Source organism: Muntiacus reevesi, chromosome 2, assembly GCF_963930625.1.
Source record: "Muntiacus reevesi chromosome 2, mMunRee1.1, whole genome shotgun sequence".
Taxonomy (NCBI): Eukaryota; Metazoa; Chordata; class Mammalia; order Artiodactyla; family Cervidae; genus Muntiacus; species Muntiacus reevesi.
The window spans coordinates 179,099,258-179,124,570 of NC_089250.1; the positions used below are offsets into that span (position 1 = coordinate 179,099,258).

General features: G+C 41.8%; 1 protein-coding gene and 2 pseudogenes across 1 annotated transcript in view; 2 read left to right on the top strand and 1 right to left on the bottom strand.

Moving 5' to 3' along the window:
• The first annotated feature begins 9,216 nt into the window (after nt 1-9,216).
• The window catches only part of LOC136160335 (cytochrome P450 3A28), a 28,454-nt gene continuing 12,357 nt past the window's right edge, over nt 9,217-25,313 (top strand). The window contains exons 1-7 of the mRNA XM_065923841.1: nt 9,217-9,287; nt 12,546-12,639; nt 14,441-14,493; nt 16,741-16,840; nt 20,091-20,204; nt 20,656-20,744; nt 22,047-22,195. Of these exons, the coding sequence (XP_065779913.1) occupies nt 9,217-9,287; nt 12,546-12,639; nt 14,441-14,493; nt 16,741-16,840; nt 20,091-20,204; nt 20,656-20,744; nt 22,047-22,195 (670 nt within the window). The remainder of the gene's footprint in view (nt 9,288-12,545; nt 12,640-14,440; nt 14,494-16,740; nt 16,841-20,090; nt 20,205-20,655; nt 20,745-22,046; nt 22,196-25,313) is intronic.
• LOC136162232 (small nucleolar RNA SNORA70) lies at nt 11,594-11,690 on the bottom strand (annotated as a pseudogene).
• Nucleotides 22,815-22,899, top strand: LOC136161963 (U4 spliceosomal RNA; annotated as a pseudogene).

The window sequence follows — 25,313 nt, forward strand, 5'->3', positions numbered from 1 at the left end:
GCTCTATACAGTCAGCAAAAACAAGACTGGAAGCTGATTGTGGCTCAGATAGTGAACTCCTTATTGCCAAATTCAGACTTAAATTGAAGAATGTAGGGAAAACCACTAGGCCATTCAGGTATGACCTAAATCAAATCCCTTTTGATTATACAATGGAAGTGACAAGTAGATTCAAGGGATTAGATCTGATAGAGTGCCTGAAGAACTATGGACCAAAGTTTTAACATTGTACAGGAGGCAGTGATCAAAACCATCTCAAGAAAAAGAAATGCAAAAAGGCAAAATGGTTGTCTGAGGAGGCTTTACAAATAGCTAAGAAAAAAAAGAAGCAAAATGCAAAGGAGAAAAAGAAAGATACACCCAATACCCATCTGAATGCAGATTTCCAGAGAATAGCAAGGAGAGATAAGAAACGCTTTTTAAGTGAACAATGCAAAGAAACAGGGTAAAAATAGAATGGGAAAGACGAGAGATCTCTTCAGGAAAATTAGAGATACCAAGGGAACATTTCATCCAAAGAAAAGCAAAATAAAGGACAGAAACGGTATGGACCTAACAGAAACAGAAGATATTAAGAAGAGGTGGGAAACACAGAAGAACTATACAAAAAAGATATTCATGACCCAGATAAGCACGATGGTGTGATCACTCACCTAAGCCAGACATCCTGGAGTGTGAAGTCGCAAGTGGGCCTTAGGAAACATCACTACAAACAGAGCTAGTGGAGGTGATGGAATTCTAGTTGAGCTATTTCAAATTCCAAAAGATGATGCTGTGAAAGTGCTGCACTCAATATGCCAGCAAATTTGGAAAACTCAGCGGTGGTCACAAGACTGGAAAAGGTCAGTTTCATTCCAATCCTAAAGAAGGGCCATGCCAAAGAAAGTTCAAACTGCCACACAATTGCACTCATTTCACACGCTAGCAAAATTATGTCCAAAGTTCTTCAAGCTAGGCTTCAACAGTATGTGAACTGAGAACTTCCAGATACACAAGCTGGATTTAGAAAAGGCAAAGGAACCAGAGATCAAATTGCCAACATCCAATGGATCATAGAAAAAAACTTGAGAATCCCAGAAAAACATCTACTTCAGCTTCATTGACTACACTAAAGCCTTTGACTGTGGAAAATTCTTCAAGAGATGGAAATACCAGACCACCTTACCTGCTCCCTGAGAAATCTGTATGCAGGTCAAGAAGCAACAGTTAGAACCATACATGGAACAACGGGCTGGTTCAAAATTGGGAAAGGAGTATGTCAGGGCTGTGTACTGTCATCCTGCTTATTTAACTTATATGCAGAGTACTTCATATACAATGCCAGGCTGGAAGAAACACAAGCTGAAATCAAGATTGTGGGGAGAAATATCAATAACCTCAGATATGCAAATGACACCACCCTTATGGCAGAAAGCAAAGAGGAACTGAAGAGCCTCTTGATGAAGGTGAAAGAGGAGAGTGAAAAAGCTGGCTTCAAACTCAACATTCAAAAAGCCAAGATCATGAAATCTGTCCCATCACTTCATGGCAAATAGATAGGGAAACAATGGAAATAGTGAAAGACTTTATTTTCTTTTTTTTCTTTTTTCCATTTATTTTTATTTTTTTCATTTATTTCCATTTATTATTATTGGAGGCTAATTACTTTACAATATTGTAGTGGTTTTTGTCATACATTGACATGAATCAGCCATGGATTTACATGTATTCTCCATCCCGATCCCCGCTCCCACCTCCCTCTCCACCCGATTCCTCTGGGTCTTCCCAGTGCACCAGGCCCGAGCACTTGTATCATGCATTTTCTTTGGCTCCAGAATCACTGCACATAGTGACTGCAGCCATGAAATTAAAAGACGTTTTCTCCTTGGAAGAAAAGCTACAACAAACCTAGACAACATTTTAAAAAACAGAGGCATTGCTTTGCCAACAAAGGTCCATCTAGTCAACGCTATGGTTTTCCCAGTAGTCGTGTATGGATGTGAGAGCTGGAGAATAAAAAAGACTGAGTGCCAAAGAATTGATGGTTTTGCACTGTGGTGCCAGAGAAGACTCTTGAGAGTCCCTTGCATAGCAAGAAGATCAAACCAGTCCATTCTAAAGGAAATCAACCCTGAATATTTAGTGGAAGGACTGATGCTGAAATTGAAGCTCCAATACTTTGGCCACCTGATGCCAAGAGCCCATTCACTGGCAAAGACCTGATGCTGGGAAAGATTGAAGGCAGGAGGAGAAGAGGATGACAGAGGATGAGATGGTTGGATGGCATCACCAACTCAATGGACATGAGTTTGAGCAAACTCCCAAAGATAGTAAAGGACACGGAAGTCTGGTTTGCTGCAGTCCATGTGGTCACAAAGAGTCAGATGCAACTGAGCTACTGAACGGCAGCAATGGATAACGGAAGACAGCTTTCTTGCTGCTAGAGAAGGGAGTCCCTGGTCCAGGAAAGGGGGACCAGCAGAAACCCCGTGGAGTCAGAGATTGGACCTGCATGTGTCAGTGTACATCCTTGCTTTTCTTTGTAGACAAATGATAGCTAGTTAGTTGGATGATGCACTACAGATGGATAGGTGATATAGATAGAGAGATGACAGATAGATATAGATAGATGACATGTGTCTGTGTGGTGGGTGGGGAATCTGCAGCTGGAGTCCTGTTCAGGGCCCTGAGCTTGTATAGCCGGACAGACCCCCTCATCCCAACCCCAATTAGTATCCAGGAAATAATATCCCGAACGCCTACGACTCAGTGCCTCTTCATGCAGCAGGGGAAAAAGGAGACATTTAAACATAATAAGAATGAAAAAAGTAAAGATTGAAAGTCAACAAACTCCCAGGCTTTTTTAAAATTTATTTTTCACCTACAACTTGAACTCATGTTTCCTTCTGCTAACAAACAACACAGTTCATAAGTTGTGCTTACTCTATAATGCTTGTCTTTTTTGGCTACTACTTGAACTCGTATGAGCTCATGTGAGTGAACATTTCTAGAGGGTTTGCTAAGGATCAAGTGTGTGATGGGCAAGGTCACATGTTCTCGTCCTCCAGTGACGCCAGGACTCTGACCTACAGGTTCAAGTCTCAAGCCCCTCAGGTCATGGATCAGGGTCTGGTCTGATCTGGGCTCCTATAGAAAGCGAAAGACATAGTTATCAACCCTCATTCTACAGATCAGGCAACTGAGGCTGAGCAGATTTAAATAATTCACCTACGGCCTGCACATCAGTCACATTCTGTGGATGCCTTGTAGGCAGCTGTGTACACAGTAGAGAGAATAGTTGTCCCAGGAGCCCTTATCAGAACCACTAAGATGCTCATGTTTAAAAAGGGAAAACGAAAGTGTTAGTGACAATGTAGAGGAAATGTGGAAACCTCATCTATTGCCGGTGGGGATGTAAAGGTGCAGCAAATCTGTGGAACAGTTTGGCAGCTCCTCGGGTATTTAAGCATAGAATTATGGACTGTGTTGTTTGTTAGTTGTATGACCGCACAACTGCACTCCTGAGCAGATGCCTAATAGAACTGAACACAATTTCTCAAACAAATATACACCTGCGTGTTCATAACACCACTCTCCACAATAGCTAAAGGGTAGAAACAAGGCAAACCAGTGGATGAATGGATAAACAGATCGTGATGTAGCCATACAATAGTTGATTCTTCAGTTATCAAAGACATGAAATACTAATACATGGTACAAGAGAGATTAATTTTAAAAATATGCAAATGAAAGAATTTGGACACAAGAGACCACACATTGCATGATTCCATTTATATGAAACATTTGGAAGGGGCACATCCATGAAGACAGAATGTCCATGAGTGGTGGCCAGGGGCTGGGAGAGGAGAGAGTGGGGATTAGCGGCTCATGGGCTCAGGAGTGCCCTCTGGTGTAAGGGGAGTGTGCTGCAACTAGAGGAGGTGGTGGCACCAACTGTGAATGTGCTAAATGGCCCCGAATGGTTGATGTCATGCCGCGTCAGTGTGACCTCGGTAAATGTTTTTCATCTCAGGGCTGTACCCTAACGAATTCAAGACAGGTCACTGTAATACCACAAAGCCCTGTGGCTTTTCCCAGACATCCTGCACATCCTTCAGGTCCCTGTGGAGCTGTCCAGGGTGGAACCTGGCCCCTAGAATTACAGGATCCCTAACTTGGCCTGTGATCTGATTAGCAGTAATACGAATTGGTTGATTTAGACATTGTGCTTTGCAACCAAGAAATGACAAACACACTCAGCAATGGTAGTGATGATAAGATGAACCATTTTCACAGCCTGAATGCCCTCTCTGCTTCTCCTCTTAGGCAAACTCTGCTCTGTCCCTGGTACTGCAAGCAGTGTCACCTCTTCTGGGAAGCCCACCCATCCCTACAGTGGCTCCACATCCCACTTATCTCTGCCTTTCCCATCCTCCTGATGCCTTTGGAGGTGTCTGCGTTCACGGAGCACCCCACCTAGGTAAGCGCCCTTTGTGGTAGTTATACACCTGTTTAACCCCCTACTGGTGAGGCTGGGACAGGTGACTTGCTTCTAATAAATGGAATATGGCCAAAGAGGCAGGATGCCACTCCTGGGATTAGGTTATAAAAAGACTATGACTTCCATCTTGGGCACTCCCTCTCACTCCCTCACTCTGGAGAAAGTGGCTGCCATGTTTTGAGCTGCCCTATGGAGAGACCCCAGTGGCAGAGATCTGAGGGGGCTGCTGGGCCACAGTCAGCGAGGAACTGAGTCCTTGAACTGAGGATCTGAATCCTGCTAGACCACCTGGAGGACCTGAAAGTGGGGCCTTCCCTGGTTGAGACTTTGGATGAGACACATCCCAGCCTGACAGCAGGACTGTAACCTCATGAGAGAGCTTAACCTAGAGGTTCCAAGGGTAGCTACACCTGGCCTCCCAACCCAAGGAGCTGTGACATAATAAATGCTCTCTGTCTCAAGGGGTTATATTTGGGGATAATCTGCTAGACAGCGTAGACAGCTAGTGTACCTGTTCTGGTCTCTGTTCTTGCAACAACTGCAGGAACCATCTTTGCATGAATTCCAACTGAGTTTGTACAGTGAAGCCTGACTGTGCCTCTCAACCTAGCAATTCATCCGTAATACAGAAGTTTTAGAGAATTACTTCCCTGTGGGAGGAATATTTTCCCAAAGGGAAAGGGAAACCAGTGGATATCCTCTTCCCCCTTCCTTCCCTGGGATGGGCTACTCTGTAGTGGTCATATGGCCTGTCAAAAGATGGTCTGTTGATCAAAAAGTTGATTGCCTTTGATACCAAGTGTTGGCCAGATTGGTTAATGAATTATATAGACTCTCCTTCCATGCTTTTTCCTATTTTCCTTCACCCTCCACCCCTGGATCAAATTTCTCATAAGATAGTAGCACAAAAGTCTGTATCTCAGGCTCCCCTTTTATGGGAAAGCAAGTTAAAGCACATGTGTTCCTTGAAAGCTACTGTAAAACTCTCTGGATGTGAAGCTTCCTTGTGGGAAGCTTCCACCTAATTTTAGACTTCCTAATAATTAAACTTCCACCTAATTTTATTTTATGATTTTTTTTTGGGCTATTTAACTTTCTATTGTTCTCAGATTGATTTTGGTCAGTTATGTTTTCCTAGGAACTAGCCTGTTGCTGGTGATATTTGAACTAATGTTTTTCACAGTTCTTGAAAGTAACAGAAAGTGAAAGTCACTAAGTCGTGTTACATCTCTTTGTGACCCCATGGACTCTACAGTCCTTGAAATTATCCAGGCCAGAATACTGGAGGTGGTAGCCATTCCCTTCTTCAGGGGATCTTCCCAACCCAGGACTGAACCGGGGTCTCCTGTATCTCAGGCAGATTCTTTACCAGCTTAGCTATCAGGGAAGTTCACAGTTCTTAGCAACAATTAAATTAATAGGTATAAATAGATTACCATGGAGTGTGGCATGTTCTTCAGGCACATGTCTCTTCCTTAACAATCTTAGTATATGAGAATTTTTAAGTTAGGTGCTCCCTGCTGTGGAATGAAGGGGCACAAATGTGCCTTGTGTGATTTCCCCTTGCAGATCAAGGTCATTTGCATTGATTAGAACATTGCTATTGTTGTTCAGTTGCTCAGTCATGCCCGACTCATGGACTGCAGCACGCCAAGCTTCCCTACCCCTCCCTGTCTTCCAAAGTCGGCTCAAACTCATGTCCATTGAGTCAATGATGCCATCCAACCATCTCATCCTCTGCCGCCTCCTTCTCCTTTTGCCTTCAATCTTTCCCAGCATCAGGATCTTTTCCAGTGAGTTGGCTCTTTGTATCAGATGGCCAAAGTACTGGCGCTTCAGCTTCAGCATCAGACCTTCCAATGAATATTCAGGGTTGATTTCCTTTAAGATTAGCTGGTTTGATCTCCTTGCTGTCCAAGGAATTAGAACATGACACTGACTAAATTTCAGTCCTCAACAATAACTAGCCTGTCACCACTGGGATAGACTCCAACCAGCTGGACCAGGCCCTGAGGTAAACAGAGCAGCATATGGTCCTATTTGGTTAGTGAGAAAAGTCATTGTAACTGAGAATGTGTTTTGGGGAAGATGAAGGCGTATAGATGCCAGAATGATTTTGTTTCCGGAAGAATAAGAAAGGCTTTTCGTTTAATTGAGTCAATTAAGTTGTCAATACTTACCAGATGATACCCCAACATGCCATGTTGAATGTATTTTGTGTACCTCTCAGTCCAGAACATGGAGAGGTTGATCCTCATAACCTGCACCTGTCCTGTCCTTGCTGCAATGAGATGGAGTCCTTGGTTCTCAAGACCCATTGGGGAACACCTGGGCAGGGGTAGTCATGGAGGTAGGACCCAGATTTTTAACCAATTTCTGTTGCAGTCTGGGGTCTCACTACTACACACAGTGACCCTCATCATGAAACAGGAAACCTTGAATATTGGCATTTTAGAGCAGCAGTAAACTTGCCAATCTTTCTCTACATTAGTTTCTTCACAACATAGTTTGATTGGAAGTTTTGTGGAAACCACTTGCAGTCACTGGGCCTCAGTTTCTACATGTGTAAACTGGAGTTTATGTCTTCACCCTGTTTAGCAGGCCCAAAAAAGACACCAGAAGAAGGAAGTAATGTATCAGAATTCCTGGGACTTTTGATCCTACCTTTCCTGGGGATCATCTTCCAGCTTCCCATGTCTATCCTTTGTTGGTACTAAGCTTGCATCCATTTCTCTCCTTTGCTACCTGTCTGTAGGGCCCCTTTATCCCAGAGATTCCAAAGGTATGCCCCATGCTGAGGTTGCTTGTGTGTCTCACGTCCTCCTCTGAGGGGCTTCCCCCAAGGGAGGGGACTATAAAGGTTTCTAACCCACAGCCCAGCACAATACCTGCATCTGACATTCACACACTTGGCCTTGCCTCAGTGAATGGATGAATAGATATATTCAGGTATTGTATTTCCAGTGGTAGCTACGGATTTTAACAGGGGCCTCCGGGAAAAAGTCTGAACCAAAAGTTGATAAGCTATGATGGTAGAAACACCATGCTACATGACAAGATCCCATGGAAATCCAAAGGGCAGGTGCCATAGTTGGGACTTACTGCAATTTACCAGTGAGATATCCACCCAATCAGGCCAGTGTTGGGTAGCCCTGGGGACTTTCAGGTCAGAGGGATGTAAAGTACTGGTGACAGTTGAATATCACTTTCTCCAAAAGGACTGAAAATGAGAAAAGATGAAGGGAGAAGGAAATGTACAAACACAGGTGAAATGTTCTTTGTTTCTATTAGTTTTAAGAACTTTTGAAGTTTTGTTTTTCATATAATTCAGAGCTTCTCAGGCCAAAGGGATACAGGATTTGATCAGAGTGAAGACAATGGACCAGAGTATATTTCAGACCCCCAGTCCTATTGTTTCTCCCATTAGAATGGGTGGGCTCACAGATGCCACTGACATCTATTCTATCCCTCCTCTTTACTAACTCTTTGCTTCCCCTTAATAATTTTCAACCTAATCAATGAAAGGTAAGAAACTGCTCTGACCACCCCCTTTGCCCTGTAGAAAACCATCATGTCATCTTTATGGACTCCTGTGCATCTATATGCCACATCCCTGGTGGATAAGGAGGTTGGAGGTCCACTTGGTCATTGGCTGCTTTCTCCACTTCACTCTCCTCATACCCATTGATCTTGGACTTGTGGCCTTTCCAGAGAGAAGCGGTCATTCTTTGGTCAGGAATCTGTAACTACTGTACACTGAAGACCCTGAATCGATGCAGTTGGTGCAGCCATCATCACATGGTCCATGTCCTGCCTCTCTTTCTGGGGTCCTCTTGTCAACAGCATCCTGATGGATCCACCTGAATGTTCAGGAATGGTGGCCATGGCCGGCCAGCTCCTCTTGTTGGGTTACTGATCCTGGGAGATGATGTGGTCATCAAACAGCCACAAGGAACAGATACACAGGGGCCCAGGGTCCTTACTACACCAACTCAAGTCCACCAATCTTTCTGACTCTCACTCTGCAGAAAGCACTCTGCTACCAACCAGGGACACAGTGTGACTTTTACTCAGACTGTAACCAAGGTCTCAATACATTAAGGGGAATAGATGTGGAAATCAACAGTGGTTCTGGAGAATATTAGAACTGTAATAGAATTGTGTGCAGGGGATACAGTTGCCCAGAAGAGGAAGTGGTTATTCCTGTTTAAGGAGATTGGTTAGCAGAGTCTCAAAACCACGTTCTTTCTGAGTTGGAATTTGAAGGATGACTCGGTGCCTCATAGGGAAACAAGGGTATCAAGGTTGAGGAAGGTGTTTGGGTAAAGATCTGTAGACCTAGCTTGTTTGAATGATCTCAAGTATTAAAGTTCAGGCAGTTACAGAGATAGAGTTTAGAGAATATTTATTGCTAGTGGTTTTATTTGAACTTTATTTGAGTTTTCCTAACCTTTGAACTTACTGATAACACTGATTGAGTTGTTATTGAATTCCCAGAGAACATGAACACAAGGGAGGTCAAAGGGTAATGTCCCTGATGCTTTCCCAACTATCAAGGCTGCAGGTGGAGCCCAGGTATCCCTTCACTGGCTGCAGCTCCAGCTCCACCCACTCCCCAGCACATAAATATTTCATTGCTTCATTGGATCATCACAGAGCGTGAAAGGAAGCAAGTGAAGAGGAGCACATAGAGCTGAAAAGAAACTCAGAGGAGGGACTCCCAGAGGAGAGTGGCCATGGAGCTGATCCCAAGCTTTTCTGTGGAAACCTGGGTTCTCCTGGCTACCAGCCTGGTGATCCTCTATGTGTGAGTAACTGTAAAATCTGATCTCTGCAACCTTGGACTTGCGTGGTCATGAGGTCCCACTTTCCCTTTAGTGTTTTGAGGATTAGTTTATGGAGCGCAAGTAGCTTAAGCTATGGATGCTATAGACACCAATGGGGTTATTACGGATCTTAACTCAGTTCTGTTGAAGGAGCAAACAACCAACCCTCGCCCCCAGCCCTGGCAGTTACAGTTACAGTCTTTTCTGTAACTACAAAGACTCAGCCACAGCAGAGCAACTAAGCATTCACACAGAGAGTTTAGTGATTCTATTTGTTCCCAGGGATGATAGACTACTAATTTTCATGGACCCAGACTGATCAACCAGAATCTGCCGGGGGAAGATTTAAAGAAGCTAGTCCCTGTGCAGTGGGGTACTCTCCCCTTCTCTAGTTCTGGGGATCCTGGAGACATAGAGTAACTTGGGATTTGTCTCCTTATCTTCACCTTCTTGGTCCAGTATCTGCTATAAGAAGAGTGTTTAAGGAATGGCCCCTGTGTCACGCAAGGGGTTCCTGCTCCCTTCCTTCCCTCCCCAGATGGCATTTCCACAAGGCACCTGGTCACCCAGAGCTGGAGACTGATCACCCTTCGGATCAGCTCTTCCCCTTTTTCTATGCCCTCCCCACAGCACTCCTGCCAAGACTCAATTCCCTCAACCTGTACTATGCAGAACTACCTACCCCTAAGTGAGAGATCTTCAGTGGAAAGGAGACTTGGCAGAAACCCTGAGATTATATTCATTTCTTTCAGCTATTCCTCCCCTCTCTGAGAGCTTTACATCAGCATAAATTTGAGAGTTTATGTAACACATTGAAAGTGCGGAAGGGAAATTGATTTGCTCTTGTTGTGATGGCAAAGGAAGGAACTGGGGTGGAAATAGTTCATCACCCCCACTTTGAGAGTAAGTGTCCATACCTCCACCACCTGCCCTGGAGGACAGATCCAAACATCCAGGTGGGCTTGGCCAAGGTGCATCTGCTGCATCTTCAAGCACAGTTTCCTTCAGGCAATTTTTGGGTTTACTCATCACATGTATTTATTACCACCTTATCCTATAAGATTTGGTGGATTTGAACAGAATATTTGGGACCTGTAAAACCTTAAATGGTAAACTCCATAGAAGAAATTAAACATTCTGGAACATTTTCTGTTTATTTACTCTGTGTTGCACAATACCTCTTTTCTTCACTGCAGGAAAGTACCTGAAGTTTGGAAGGTCCACTTGTAGCTAAAAGTGCTTGGAGGATAATGTTGGACCATTTATACACAGCACACTTTTCAGTCATACCTTTCTAACTTGCCTCTACAGAGTTAGCCTGGGAGGCCTAGCAAACTTGAACATTAAAACCATTTTCAGCAACTTTTCCGCTCAACCCCCTCTTCTCCTCCACTCTGTCAGTTCTCAGAAACACCAGATTGAGAAGACCTGCAAGATTTCACAACCTTGGTTGTGAGATTCCACACAGGACATGTGAAGATGAGTTTCAGGTATACCAGCCATAGAAAGCAGCAGGCTTTTGGCTTTTTGAGAGCTGATGCACAGAGGAAGTAAACAAACTAATCTGTGATTGAGCATCTCAAAGCAAAACCCCCCAAAAAAGAGTGTGCCTTGCACTAAGTTTACAGGTGAGTGTCACAGGTTGGAAAATCAGATACCATTTGAGTAAGAAAGAAAGGATGGAAATGCATCCTTTACTCATTGTTTCATTTATACAGGTCTATTCAGGGACAGTAAAGTCTATCACCCTTGTCTGTAGGGCATGTCCACCAAATTGCCTGACAACAGAGACTTGAGTGTAGCTGAAAGTTGCTTATATTTCCATGATGCCAATGGAAATCTTGATAAATTTGTCCTTTTTCTTTTTAACAAGAGAGTAGGATTTATTGATGGGTATGAGTAAGGAGGGGACAGCACCAAGGCTCTGATGCGTGCAGGGCCTGTTGTTTATCCAGAGGGCCAGGATTAGGGATGTGTTTGACCTCACAGCCACCCTGGATGAACTGCTTTTCTGCCACCATATTTTCGGATTCATCTGCAGTAAACTTAGGGAAAAACCCACTTCTTGGAGATATGGATCTTCTGGTGACCAGTGAACTTGAATTTGGCCTTGCAGAGGGCCTCAGTCACATGCTCCTTGTTCTGCAGCTTGGTGTGGATGGACACTATGACTCGGCCAATGTGGACCCTGGCCACTGTGCCCTGGGGCTGTCCAAAGACATGACACGTACCTGTCTGGAGCTTAGACTGGGGCCAGCATGTCAGTCATGAAATGTCCACTGGAAAAGTCTGACTCCAAGGTCCCTTAGGGCAACCAGGCTGGTACACTACCGAGGACGCTGCTGTTTACAGCCATTGCACAAGGCACAGTTTGTATTTTACAGAAATAAGAACACTGTTATTCTCTAAGACTTGATTACGAAGATAGATTTAAGAAGAATTAAATCCTAAAGTCTGGTCAGGACATAGAAGGAAAGAAAAGCACAAAAATCTCCATGCAGATTTTGAGAACGATGTCACAATGGGATCGCAGTTAGTGTTACGTTGTGGATTAATTTAAGCAAAATCTCATTATTGAAATGCATAAATTTCCACTTTCTACCTACAATGAGAATCTCCAAATCATCCAGAAGTCAACTTACTAAATAAATATGAGTGAATTGCAGAATTGTAGCCTGAACCCCTTAGGACCACTCAAATTAGAAACATTTATCAAGTATTCACTCTAGGATTAGAACCATGAAGACTTCAGCTGCTTTTAGCTAATCACCATTACCATTTCCCACTCCAGTACTCTTGCCTGGAAAATCCCATGGACGGAGGAGCCTGGTAGGCTGCAGTTCACGGGGTCGCTAAGAATTGGACACGACTGAACGACTTCCCTTTCACTTTTCACTTTCATGCATTGGAGAAGGAAATAGCAACCCATTCCAGTGTTCTTGCCTGGAGAATCCCAGGGACTGGGGAGCCTGGTGGGCTGCCGTCTATGGGGTCGCACAGAGTTGGACACAACTGAAGTGAATGCAGCAGCAGCACCAGCATTACCTTTTATGGGTTGTATAATTGTGGTGGGCAAGGATAAGATGAGTGAAGGTGACATCATTTTTGGAGGTGCTGATATTACTATCACGTCCATGTTACCTCCCTAGTTTGACCATTCCAGTTCTCAGTCAGTGACTGACCAGCTCCAGGACTTATCCCACAGTTCCTGTGATCTGGCTTTCTACTTCACTTTATAGATATGGGACTTATTCATATGGACTTTTTAAGAAGCTGGGGATTCCTGGACCAAGACCTGTGCCCTATTTTGGAAGTACTCTGGCCTACCACAAGGTACGTGTTGCTTAAATTCCCTCTTTTGATTCTCGTGGTTGCAAACCTCAGCTGAGTTCCATAGTAACACTGTCCCTTCTCAGAAGGAAGTTCTGAGGCTTTACACTTTCCAGAAGTGATATCGTGTGCCCCACCTAGCACATGGCCAATTTTACCACACACCTCTCTTTTTAGCTGTTAGGATCCTCAGATTTTGTCTCAGTCAGATAGACAGGTTCTTCGGCTGATTCAGGAGAGGACCTGATGTTCCATCTTGTGAGTACTGTGAAAAGAGTTTGCATCCTGCCAGGTGAGGTTTCCCATTAAGACACTATCTTCATTGTATTAGGAGGAAAGCTTGAACGGGGTGCCCAGTCATGACTCATTAAGCTGCATACACTAGAGTCAGAACTTTCCTAATGGTAGCAGAAGCTCTGGCTTGTGTTTTTTTTCTTCCTCCTCGATTGCTTCTTGGCTTCAGTTTTTCAGGCAGCCTGTGTATTCAGTGGGGCTTCTCTGGTGGCTCTGATGGTAAAAAAAAAATCATTATCAGGTAATGTGCACATACTTGAATTATCTGGTAATTCCTGCAGTTATCTCCCTGGCTCTTCTCCACTTTTGCTAGCCCTGATGTCTTCTGCATTTCGAGGAATGTAACAAGAGCTTTTTGCTTTACCTCTGTGTATCTTAAGGAAGCACTTTTGGGGTATATCTGAGCCATGAGTAGGTTTAACAGAGACAAGATGGTGGTTGTCTAGTTACTTCAGATCTTTAACCACTAAATATATTATGGAGTTTTAAAAAAAAAGAAAGACAGAATCACATATACAAAATCACTAGAAATATATGGCTTGACAAAATTATTGAAATTTAGTTTAACTCAATGGAATATACTAGGTAGCACATGGATTGTGAATTCTAACTAAGCCTTGACATTAACTGAAGGTCGTGAGCTATGTACAGATGTCCAGGGGCAGAGCTCTGTCGCACACTACTCTCTGCCTCAGATTTCCTTTCCTGCAGACAAGAGGCTTGTTTCTCAGACACTGATTCTCCAAACAGAGGCCTTCATTGTCTCATTACTGCCTAAGAACTCTTGAACTTTTCTCCTTCTAAAAAAAGCAATTATTTATTTTCTATCTTTTCCAATGACTCCTTAGTAGATGTACTCCATGCCCAATGTTCATCACAGCAGAAACTTAATGACAGGAAGGTTGTTTTTTGTTTTTGTTTTAGTCGCAAAAGGGAAAATTCAGGGCAGGTTGTTTAGGTGGTGTTGTCATTTTTGTAATTGTGACCTCTCCCCATCTTTTCTGTATTAGCTGAAAAACTAGACAGTGAGTCCACTTGTCATTTGTTCATTCACTCACTTATTTTCTCACTCAACACACATGCCTTAGGATTATTTAAATGTGCTGGACGAAAAAGGTTACTGGTATCTTTAACTTGTAATTCTTCTAGAACTCTAGAAAGGGCTCATGAGATAAATGAAAAGTATGCTTAACTAGGAGATGCAAGTGTATACAGGCCGCTCTAAATTTCCCTCAGCTTCAGTTTTCTCAGCAAAGACAAGGAGGTACTTAGTATTCACAGCAAGTTAAGCAATTAGTATCTATAGTAGTTAGAGAAGATGCAAGTTATTTTGATTTCTGTTTGATTTCAATATCCACTCTATTTCCTCTGAAATGTCTCTGAATAAGAACTTCCCTCCAATTACCCATGAAAATAGTAAGCCTAATTAAATATTTCAAACATTCTTATCCCCAAAGAGGTAGGTTTCAATGCATTTAGATTAATAATCAAATTTTGTTTCTTTTTGCAGGGTATACCAGAATTTGACAATCAGTGTTTTAAAAAGTATGGGAAAATGTGGGGGTGAGTTTTCTGGAAGTTTCCATTGAATAAACTTGTTATAATGAGGCACCCCCTGTGGTGTGGAGGGCAGGCTCAGTCCGGAGCCTCTTGGGATGAAGTCATTTAGTTTAAAGCTTTTGGAGGTTTGTTCTACCAGGAATCCCAGATGTCACCAGGTCCATAGGCTGAATCAGGTCTGGAGAATCACAGGTCATCACTTTTCTCCAGACTTTGAGGCCCAGGGACTCCTAGCATCACTTTCTGTCTAGTATTTCACTCTTCTCCCCTTTTCAATTTTCCTTTCTAATGTTACCTTTAATTGCATAATATGCATTTTTCCAGGACATTCTAATATATGTCCATAAAGGCATTTTATAACCCTTTTCCATAGGATTCACTTTTAATTGATAGACAAAATCTTTTATTTAAATTTTGGATTTAATATATTCTCTTGGTAAAAGAGCTGGAGGTCATAGGTAATAAGAATGGGAAACCGTTTCTGCTCATGTTTTTCCTTTCTGTATGAGTCTGGAGGATATTTTTGGTTTTGCTTTTAATTTTCAGCCAAGACATTCCAATAGAATTGCATTCAGTAATTGTTTTATCTAGTATTTTTCTCTGACTTTGAAGAGATATGGGGTTTACCTAAGCCAGACTGTGTCACATGGGTACTTTAGGATCTGTTGGAGGTTTGGTGAGGGCAGTAGGAAAGGTGTCATTGGTGCTTCTTTGCCAAAAGCAAGTTGGAGGAGGCCCTCCCTCTCAGGACCTCTTCATCGTCTCTGATCGGGTCCTCAGAAACCATAGGGCCCTACTGAGTTGCCGTGACCCCAAAGGTAATGTGATTGAATGGGAAGAATACATAGCCCTGGATCACCACTGGCCCAGCTCCAACTGCCCCTCCCACATTTACTACTTGCGAACTCTGGGTGGAGTCACTTTTTCATGGTAGATCCCAGTTCTCTCTTTAGAAAATTGTTCTCATGCTTGGATTTAAACAAGGACCACCTGGGAGAGCTTGTTATAAATACAGACTTTGACCCCCCTCATCAGTACACCAAATCAGTATGATGTGGGGTGGAGCCCAGGAATCTGAAATGTAACTGGTAGTGAAAGAAATACTAAGGCTGGAGTGATGTCATGAACATAAAGGGTCACCCAAAACTCTAGCCCTTCTCCACCCAGGTGTTGTTTAAAAAGCATGATGGGAAGAAGGGAATCATCCAAGGTCAGTCAGGTGGAAGAGCAGATTAAGTGCCTCCTTAATCCCTCCTGTCACTGCTTCAGCACTGAATGCTCTTGACACCCACTTAGACCATCTGGGTTTTAGAATGGTTTTTGTAAATGGGCAGACAAAAGTGCAGTGGTTCTCAGCAATTTTTACATGTGATCTCAAAACCATTTGAAATTCATCTGTGAAGTCAAAGGAGGAAGAGGAGACTTGTAGAAAATTTTCCAATTTGTTCTAGCCATTGCAAATGATTGATAGTGAGGGGGAAATGCCAGAAGATAGTGTAAATAACTCAGAGTAAACCTCATGCCAGTGGCCCATTCCCATGAACAGGCATCCTGACAGTCAGGAGATCAGGCCAAATTGGGACGTGTCATATCTGAGAAGTCAGCTTTGTGTGGTAGGTGGGTCAAACGTGGGCCTGTTGAGCTGCTGATGGATGTCACCTACATGGAGCCTGAGGCCCACGGGACCCATGCAGAAGAATAAATATAAGTGATGAAAAGAAAATTTTTTCTTTTTTTAAAATTAATTAAAAATTAATAATTTCCTTTAAAGTAAACTATAACATAAGCAAATTTTAGAGAATAGAAAAATCTTTTACAATTCTATTATCGTTTGTGGAGCATTCCAAATCTTTCTGTTTGCAGACAATTGTCACATATTTATGGTCAGTGTGTCTACAAGTTTCATGTGCCTTTTTCATGCTTTTGATATATCTTCAAAAATTAGTGGGTAGACTCTCCCTAATTAATTATTTTTTCATTCTTAGACAGTTTTCTTGGCTTATTTACTAAGCTAACTTCCTCATTGATACTGAAATATTTTAAACCTAGAAAAGTTATGAGAATGGTATAGGAAATATCCACGTACATAACACTTAGACCAAACAAATGTTCTAATGTTATTTCTAACAACAATTTCTAGGAGTAAAGATTACCTATAATAATATCAGAATGATAGTCTGGACTTATAGTGTGGCTCCAGCTGGGGAATCTGTATCAGTAAATTTAATTAGATCTCCTTTCCTAACACAGGTTTTATGAAGGTCGACAACCTATGTTGGCTGTCACAGATCCAGATATAATCAAAACAGTACTAGTGAAAGAATGTTACTCTGTCTTCACAAACCGGAGGGTAAGCATCCGTTTCTTTAAGTTTAAATTTTATTTGCTTATTAAATACTTATTCTGTAATAATTTTAAGTATACAAGATGCTGTCAAGAGAAAAAATACAGGAAGGTGCTATGTTCTATACCCTTCATCCTATTTCCCTCAATGGTTAGCACTTGCATAATTATAGTACATCAGAGTAGGAAGTTGACACTGATACTATCCACAGTGCTTATGCAGATGTCATCAGTTTTATGTGAACTCATTTGATGTGAGGGAGGGTGTCTGTGTGTGTGTTGCACTATGGAAATTTATCATAGAGGTTGATTTGTATAGCCACCACCACAATAAACGTACAGAAACCTTCTGTCCCCATAAGCTCCCTCTGTGTGTATGTGGGTGTTCAGTTCTGTCTGACTCTGTGACCCATGGGCTGTAGGCCATGAAATAGAATCTTCCTGGCAAAAGTACTGGAGTGAGTTGCCATTTCCTCCTCCAGGGGTTCTTCCTGACCCAATGATTGAACCCTCGTCTCTTACGTCTCCTGCATTGGCAGGCAGATTCTTCACCACTGTGCCACTTGAGAATCCCAAGTCTCCCTCTTTAACTATTCATTTATAGCCACAGTGAGTGGCTTGTCTTTTCCTCTTGTCAGGGTCTTGGTAGAGCAAAAATTTTTATTTTCATGAGGTCAATTTATTCTTTTATTTATTTATTCTCTTTTTCTCTTTGTTTCAGTCTGCTGTTGTAGCTGTTGCATTTTTTAGTTCATTTATCATTATACTCTAAAGTTTCAAATTTTCTACATTTTAAATTTAATATCTCTTTGGTGAACATCTTATTTCATTTTTGTACTTGGAAAATTTGGGGTATATTGTTATCCTTCGGGCTTCCCAGGTGGCGCTAGTGATAAAGAACCTACCTGCCAGTGCAGGAGACATAGAGACAGGGGTTCGATCCCTGGCTTGGGAAGATCCCCTGGAGGAGAGCCTGGAAACCCACTCCAGTATTCTTGCCTAGAGAATCCCATGGACAGAGGAGCCTGGTGGGCTACAGTCTATAGGGTTTCAAAGAGTCAGACACGGCTGAAGTGACTTAGCACACATAGCACACATGTTGTGTTTCCTATAGCTCTGAATTTCTTTAGAATAATTATTTTGAATTCCTCTTCAGGCAGTTCGTAGATGTTCATTTCTTTGGGATGACTTACTGGACAGTTATTATCTTCCTTTGGTCGTATCGTGTTTCCTTGATTCTTGGTGATCCCTTATCTTTCACTGGTGTCTATGTCTTTGGAGAAGCAGTTACTCTTTCTAGGCTTAATCAACTAAGTTTGATAAGGAAGAACTTTACTTGTGATGGAACACACTGAAGCGTGCTGAAACCATCAGTCTAGTGGCATTGGGTGGGGTGGGGTGGGTCCAATTCCAAGGGAAAATGATTGGCTCTGGCAGCTGGGTCCAGAACACCACCAACGACATGATTCTTGACACCAATAACTGTGGAGAGTCCGAGGTGGCTGTAGGGATGGTTGAGGTCTTCAGCAGCACACCCAAGTCCAGTGTTAAGGGACCAGGGCAAGCAGAGTGGTAGCCAGAATTGCGGGGCATGCTCATCTTGTGGGTTGACTACAGGCACACGCCCAACATGAGGACTGCGGTCAGTGGCTGGGGCTGGGTCAAGTGTGGGCACAGAAGCAGCTTTGAGTTCTGGGCTGTCAGGGTGCACGCATGTGGCCGCAGGAACGAGCTACACACACGTGTGGGATTGCCGGCCAGTGACAGGAGTCAAGACTGGCTCCAGGCATCTGAGCAGCTACTCACTTGTGGGTGTGGGTCCTGGATCTCAGGACGTCACTGGCTGGAGCAGCTCTGTTGGGGGCGGAGGGACAAGACAGGACTCAGGCAATTGGAGTCTGCTAATGTAGAACCTCGGGGAGCAATCAGCAGCAGAATTTTCAGGGGTCTTCAGAGACTGTGCTGACAGTTGGTTTCCTCACAGTAAAGGTTCTGGGGGTGTTTTGCAGAGCGGGATACAGAGAACCCCAGTCACTCCCGCTGTGTGGTTGACATGGACAGCCCCTACCCTTCTTTCTTTGCTCCTAGTTGTCTCTGGATGTCTCCGCTTTGCTAGTCTCTGGGTGGGGTGAATCCAAAGCAGGTCATTTGTGCAGTGTTCTGAAAGACTGGGGAAACTAATAGCTCACCCTGCGGTCCTCTTTCCAGTAAGAAGAACTTTCAGGCTGGGGAGGCTCCTCTGGGCACAGAGCAGTCTGGCCCGGGGGACAGGATGACTCAGGCAAAATGAAGCAATTTTCTTCACCAGTTTGTGGGTTATCCTCAAGTTTTTTCACCACCATGTTGCTGAAGCTTTGGGACTCCTGAGGTCTCTTAGACCTGTTTTCATTTATTTTGCACTAATTGTTATTTGTGGGGCGAGAGAAACTGGAGTCTCCTCTGCCATCTTGGTGATATCACTCCAGATTTCATCATTGATGTGCTTTTAGCTATAGGATTTTCTTTCTGTAGATGCTCTTTATCATGTTGTGTAAGTTTTCTTCTCTACCTAGTTTGTGACTTTCTATCATGAATGGGTGTTGGAGGTGTCAATTTTAAAACAGAATATTTGGAATATGGAAAAATGTCTCAAGCAATTTGACTTGATAAGCCTGTCCCAAGCTGAGAAACAGAATTATATCTTTCCTTTTCCTTCTATTCCTGGGGCGAAAACAGAAGAAAAAAGTATTTTCATACAATTGTAACATTTCTTCAGAATAGCAAATAGACTTTTTATTTTTGATGTATTCTACTTTTATTTTTTAAAAGTCCCATTTCAAGAAATGTTTTGAATCCACATGCTGTAGACATGTAAAGAAATAACTGGTCTGAGACAACATGCATTTGTCAAAGCTATCAGCTGTCTGTCACTAGTTAGTTCCCTTGTACTCTGCACAGACCAGGAGGACGAACTAGGTCTTATTCCTGCCTATTCCCTTGGAAAAACCCTTTCTATACTACATGGGTCATTTTCACTTAAAAGGATACTGAAATATGAAATTTGGCAACCACATCAAGTGACTGGATGTCTCTCCTCCACACACAGATACCAAGATATTTTGGATAAATATTTATTAAGCATCTAGCATAGGGTCTGCTACTAAGTATACAGTCACTAAATATTAGTTGAATAATTGGTCCTTATTTAAGAAATCTTCCACAACTGTTGAGACTTCTAAAACTTATACAAGGTAACTATGTTTTGCTTTTGGCTCTAGGTTTTTGGTCCAATGGGAATTATGAAAAATGCCATCTCTCTGGCTTGGGATGAACAATGGAAGAGAATACGGACGTTGCTGTCTCCAGCCTTCACCAGCGGAAAGCTCAAGGAGGTAAGAAAAGAAGAGGACTTTCAATTAGAAACTTAGGTGGTGCACTGGGAAGACCCAGAGGGATGGGATGGAGAGGGAAGCAGGAGGAGGGATTGGGATGGGGAACACATGTAAATCCATGGCTAATTCATGTCAATGTATGGCAAAAACCACTACAATGTTGTAAAGTAATTAGCCTCCAACTAAGAAAAATAAATGGAAAAAAAAATTTAAAAAGAAACTTACGGAATGAGTCTAGGGGCAAGTAGAAACTGAGATCATAGTCTCTTTTCAAAGAGGAGTCTGCCGAGTTTGAGTTTCCTAATGTTTGTCTTTTATCTTTACATTCTAGAGAGACATTTTTAAGATTTTTATAAAATCTCAGTTACTACTCCATGCTTAGGAAAGCCAGGTCCTTCTAGGACTTGAGTCTCCACATTTAACTTCGTGAGATGATATATTTTATGTCTAGATGTTCCCCATCATTGGCCAGTATGGAGATGTGTTGGTGAGGAACCTGAGGAAGGAAGCAGAGAAAGGCAATCCGATCAACATGAAAGAGTAAGTTGCAGTGAGGCTGCTGGTCCTCTGAGCTCCACTGAGAACTTCTTGCTGCCTACCATGGAGTCAAATTCCAGCTGCGTGTCGATCTAGTGAACAGACAGAAGTAGGTTGTGTTAGAAATCTAACGGGCCGCTCCAGAATGAGCAGTGTTTCATCAAAGAAAGTCGGGCAGCCAGGAGAGAAAATGTCTTTTGTGTACATGAGCCATAAAGAGCTTATCTTCTTAACTTGACTTCATGGATATTCCAGAAGACTAAAATAAATAGCTTTGAAAAGAGAATATTATCATGCCAAAGTATTGAGTGTAGAGGGTGTGGAACAGTGGCAGAGGAAAGCTCTTGGTATATATTGGCAGGTAGTGCATTGGGCAGTAAATTTACAATATTGAACCTGAAACAACTTAAGTCTCTTCACACTTTTCCTACAGAAAATACTAAATATTAATTCTTAATCACTATTTGTTCTTCTTTCATCCTCAAAAGAGAGAAGGCCCTGTACAGGCTATGGGTGTAGTAACCATAGTTTTTGTTGTCTAAATTGAGATTTTTTAAAAAACTATACTATAATAACAGATATAAAGGAAGACTGTCCCAGGGAAGCTGAGGACATACAATCACTTAGCCATGGGATTCCCTAAGTAAATCTGAAAGGATTTTTGTTAAACTCAGAACATTTTTAGCTCTTGTAGTTCACAGAAATGACTCTTCCCTCAGGGCAACCACAGACCACTGGAGTTGAGGAAGACAGGTTTTTCAGGAGCCTTAGCAGGAGGGCAAGACAAGGAGGGATGGTGTTCCTGGCAACTAGAACAGGGCACTGCTGTCCTGTACTGTGCTAAAGGGGAATCCGCTCTGAGTACAGGTGTTATGGTGAAGCAAGACCCAGGTCAATGTCCCCTCTCTTGACTCCCCAGGAAAAGTTGATTATTCCACACTTTGTCTTACTCAAACACAGTCCTTACACACTCATTATTGTCCATAGTCAAAACAGATTACTGTACTTACTGTCTGATTGTGTCTTTCTCTCTATGACAAGATCCCTGAATTCAGGGGGTAGGGGCCTTAGTGTCCCCATCTCCCTAACATAGGGCCAGCTGCATCACTCACATGTTATATACACCTCAGGAGTGAGTGATAGTAGCAGAGACTCTTCTATGATCCAGCAGGTGGTTCTGAGAGAGTGTGGTTCTTTTCCTGTCTGCCTGGGCATAGGATTTCACATGCATTTCTTGTTGCAGATGTTGGACAAGGATAAAGAGATGTTGATTTTAACTGAACATGTTTTTCTCTCTCTGCTAAGCATGTTTGGAGCCTACAGCATGGATGTGATTACTGGCACAGCATTTGGAGTGAATATTGATTCCCTCAACAACCCACACGATCCCTTTGTGGAATATAGCAAGAACCTCTTAAAATTTAGACCCTTCGATCCGCTCATTCTTTCAATAAGTATGTGAACTACTTTATTTCTTATTCTTTATTCCTTCTTTAGTCCCTCCTTTCCTGCCTCCCTTCCTTCCTTCTTTCAATCCTTCCTTCATCTTTCTTTTTTTTAAATAATAGGTGTAATAAGATGCTATTCACATACCACACAATACACCAGTGTTAAATGTATAATTCATTCATTTTTACATCCTACCTATCCATCAACAAATGAAATGGACATGGAAGTTATATAGAACATTCAGCATACACAATTGAATATTATATGTGTGTGTGTGTGTGTTCACAGAATTGAATATTATTCAACCAGGAGAGGAAGAAAATCCTGCCATTTGCAACAAGGTGGAAGGACCTTGAGGGTATTATGGTATGTGAAATAAGTCAAACAGAGAAAGGTGAATACTTATATAGAATTAAATTAAAAAAAAAAAAAAAAAAAACAGAAACCCGAGTCTTCCCTGATAGTCCAGTGGTGAAGGATCTGCTTCCAGTGCAGGTAACGAGTTCAATCGCTGGTCAGGGAACTAAGGTCCCACATGCCAGAGAGAAAACTGAGCCCACAGCCGCAGCAGAAGCCCAGTCAGCCAACATTTGTTAAATAAATTAATTTAAAAAATCCAAACCTAGCTTTGCGCAGTGGCAATATCGTAGCCAATGAGGTTTATCCGAGGCGTGATTATTGCTAATTGAAAAAAAAAAAATCCAAACCTAAAAAACAAGAAGAAGAAAACCAAACTCATATAAAAGCAAGATCAGATGTTTTTGTTAGGAGAGGAGTGACTTGGATTGGTGGGAAATCGGATAAAGGTATTCAAAAGATGCAACTTTTCAGTAACAACATAAAAGTACTGGCAGTATAACGTACAATGTGAGTATACTTAACACTACTGTGATTTACTATATTTGGGATTTACTAAGAAAGTAGATCTTAAAGGTTCTCATCACAAGGAGAAAAAAAATTGTAACTATATCAGGTGAGGAATGTTAACTAAACTTATGGGGTTAATTTTAAAATACATGTTTGTTAAGTCATTAGTCATTACGCTGTGCCCAAATTAATACAGTGCTGTATCTCAACTATAACACGACACAATTGAAAAAGAAAGGTTTTTAGTCCTCTCAGAGATATATGTACAACCATCACTACTGTCCATTTTTGTCAACTCTCAAGCCCTGTACCTATCACCTTCCACTCCCCTTTAGCTTCAAGCAATCCCTTGGGCTTCCCTGATGGCTCAGCTGGTGAAGAATCTGCCTGCAATGCGGGAGACCTGTTCAATCCCTGGGTTGGGAAGATCCTCTGGAGAAGGGAACGGCTACCTACTCCAGTAATCTGGCCTGGAGAATTCTATGGACAGTCCATGGGGTTGCAAAGAGTCGGACACAACTGAGTGACTTTCACTTTCTCAATCTATGTTCTGTCACTTCAAATTTGCTTATTTTAGACACTAGATATGATGGAATCATATAATATGTGGTCTTTTGTGGCTGACTTCTTTCATTTATCATGAGTAATCTAAATTGTAGCACTTATCAGTACTTCATTTCTTTGCATGCCAAATAGTATTTCATTATATGGACATTCTGCATTTTGTTTATCCATTCATCAGCTGATGAACATTTGGGTCATTCACTGTTAAGTGTGGTGTTTGCTTAGTTTTTCGTAGACGACTCTCAACAAGTTGAGGAAATTCCCTTCTGTTCCAGTTTGTTGAGTATTTTTATCACAAGGGGGTGTTAGGTTTTGTCACATGCTTTTTATGCATCTGTTAGATGATCTCATTGTTTTTTAATTCCTTTGGTATGGTTTCCTGGGATAAACCCCACTTGGTCATGGTGTGTATCACTTTTTATGTGTTGCTAGATTCAGTTTCCTAGCATTTTGTTGAAGATTTGTGCATCCATGGGATAAAGTATGTTGGTCGGTACCTTCTTGTGCTATTTTTGTCTTGTTTTGGTATCAAACTCATACACTTTGGAGGTGCTCCAATGTCTTCTAGTTTTTGGAAGAGTTTGTTTAAAAATGGGGCTAATCCTCTAAATATTTGATAGTATTCACCATTGAAACCACCTCTACCTGAACTTTTCTTCGCAAAGCTGTAGGCTGTTTCTTGATAACTAATTCAAATTTTGTACATTTTAATAGGTATATCAGACTGTTTCTTTTTGGATCACTTTCTGCAGTTTGCGTCTTTCTGAGAATCTGTCCATTTTATCTAAATGATCTAATTTATTGTCATACTGTTGTTCCTAGATTACTTTTTTATTGATGTAAAGTTGATTTACAATGTTGCATTAGTTTCAAATGTACAGCCAAGTAATTCAGCTATGTACATACAAATACATATTCTTTTCCAAGTTCTTCTCCAATATAGGTTATTATACGATAATGAGTATACAAAGATTTCTTTATAGTCCCTGTACTTTTTAAAATGTCATTTGTAATCTCTCTTCTTTTATTTTCAACGCTAGCAATTTGAGTATTTTCTCTTTTTTCTTGGCCAATGTAGCTAAAAAAATCTTTCAAAGCATCAACTTTTGGTTTCACTGATTTTATCCACTGTTTTTTAATCTTCTATTCATTATAGTTTCTTCACTTCTCTTTACCATTTTCTGCCTTCTACTTACTTTAAGTTTTGTTTGTGCTTCTCCTTTCAGAGTGTGAAGGTGGAAATTTAGGTTCTTGATTTAGGATCTTTGTTCTTTTAATATCTAAACATACAGCCACAAATATCTCCCTGAACACTGCTTTTGCTACATCGCATCAGACTGGATATAGTGTGTCTTCATTTTTAGTCATTTAAAAGTAACTTTTGATTGCCCTTTTTATGTCTTCTACAACCCATTGGTTATTTAGGAGTGTGTTATTTAATTTCCACATATTCGTATATCTCTTAATTGTCCTTCTGTTATTGATTTCTATTTCTATTCCATTGTGGTAGAAAGACACACACTGTATTATTTTGATCATGACTATTTTTTTTTAAACTGCACAATTCACTGAAGTAACAGATTTTGGTCTGGTTTATCCAAAGAGATGCTAGTCCAAGAATTAAAGGCTATGAGGTGCCAGAATGTAATCCTGTTCTTTGGTCAATCCAAAGATGCAGAGGGAACCACTGAT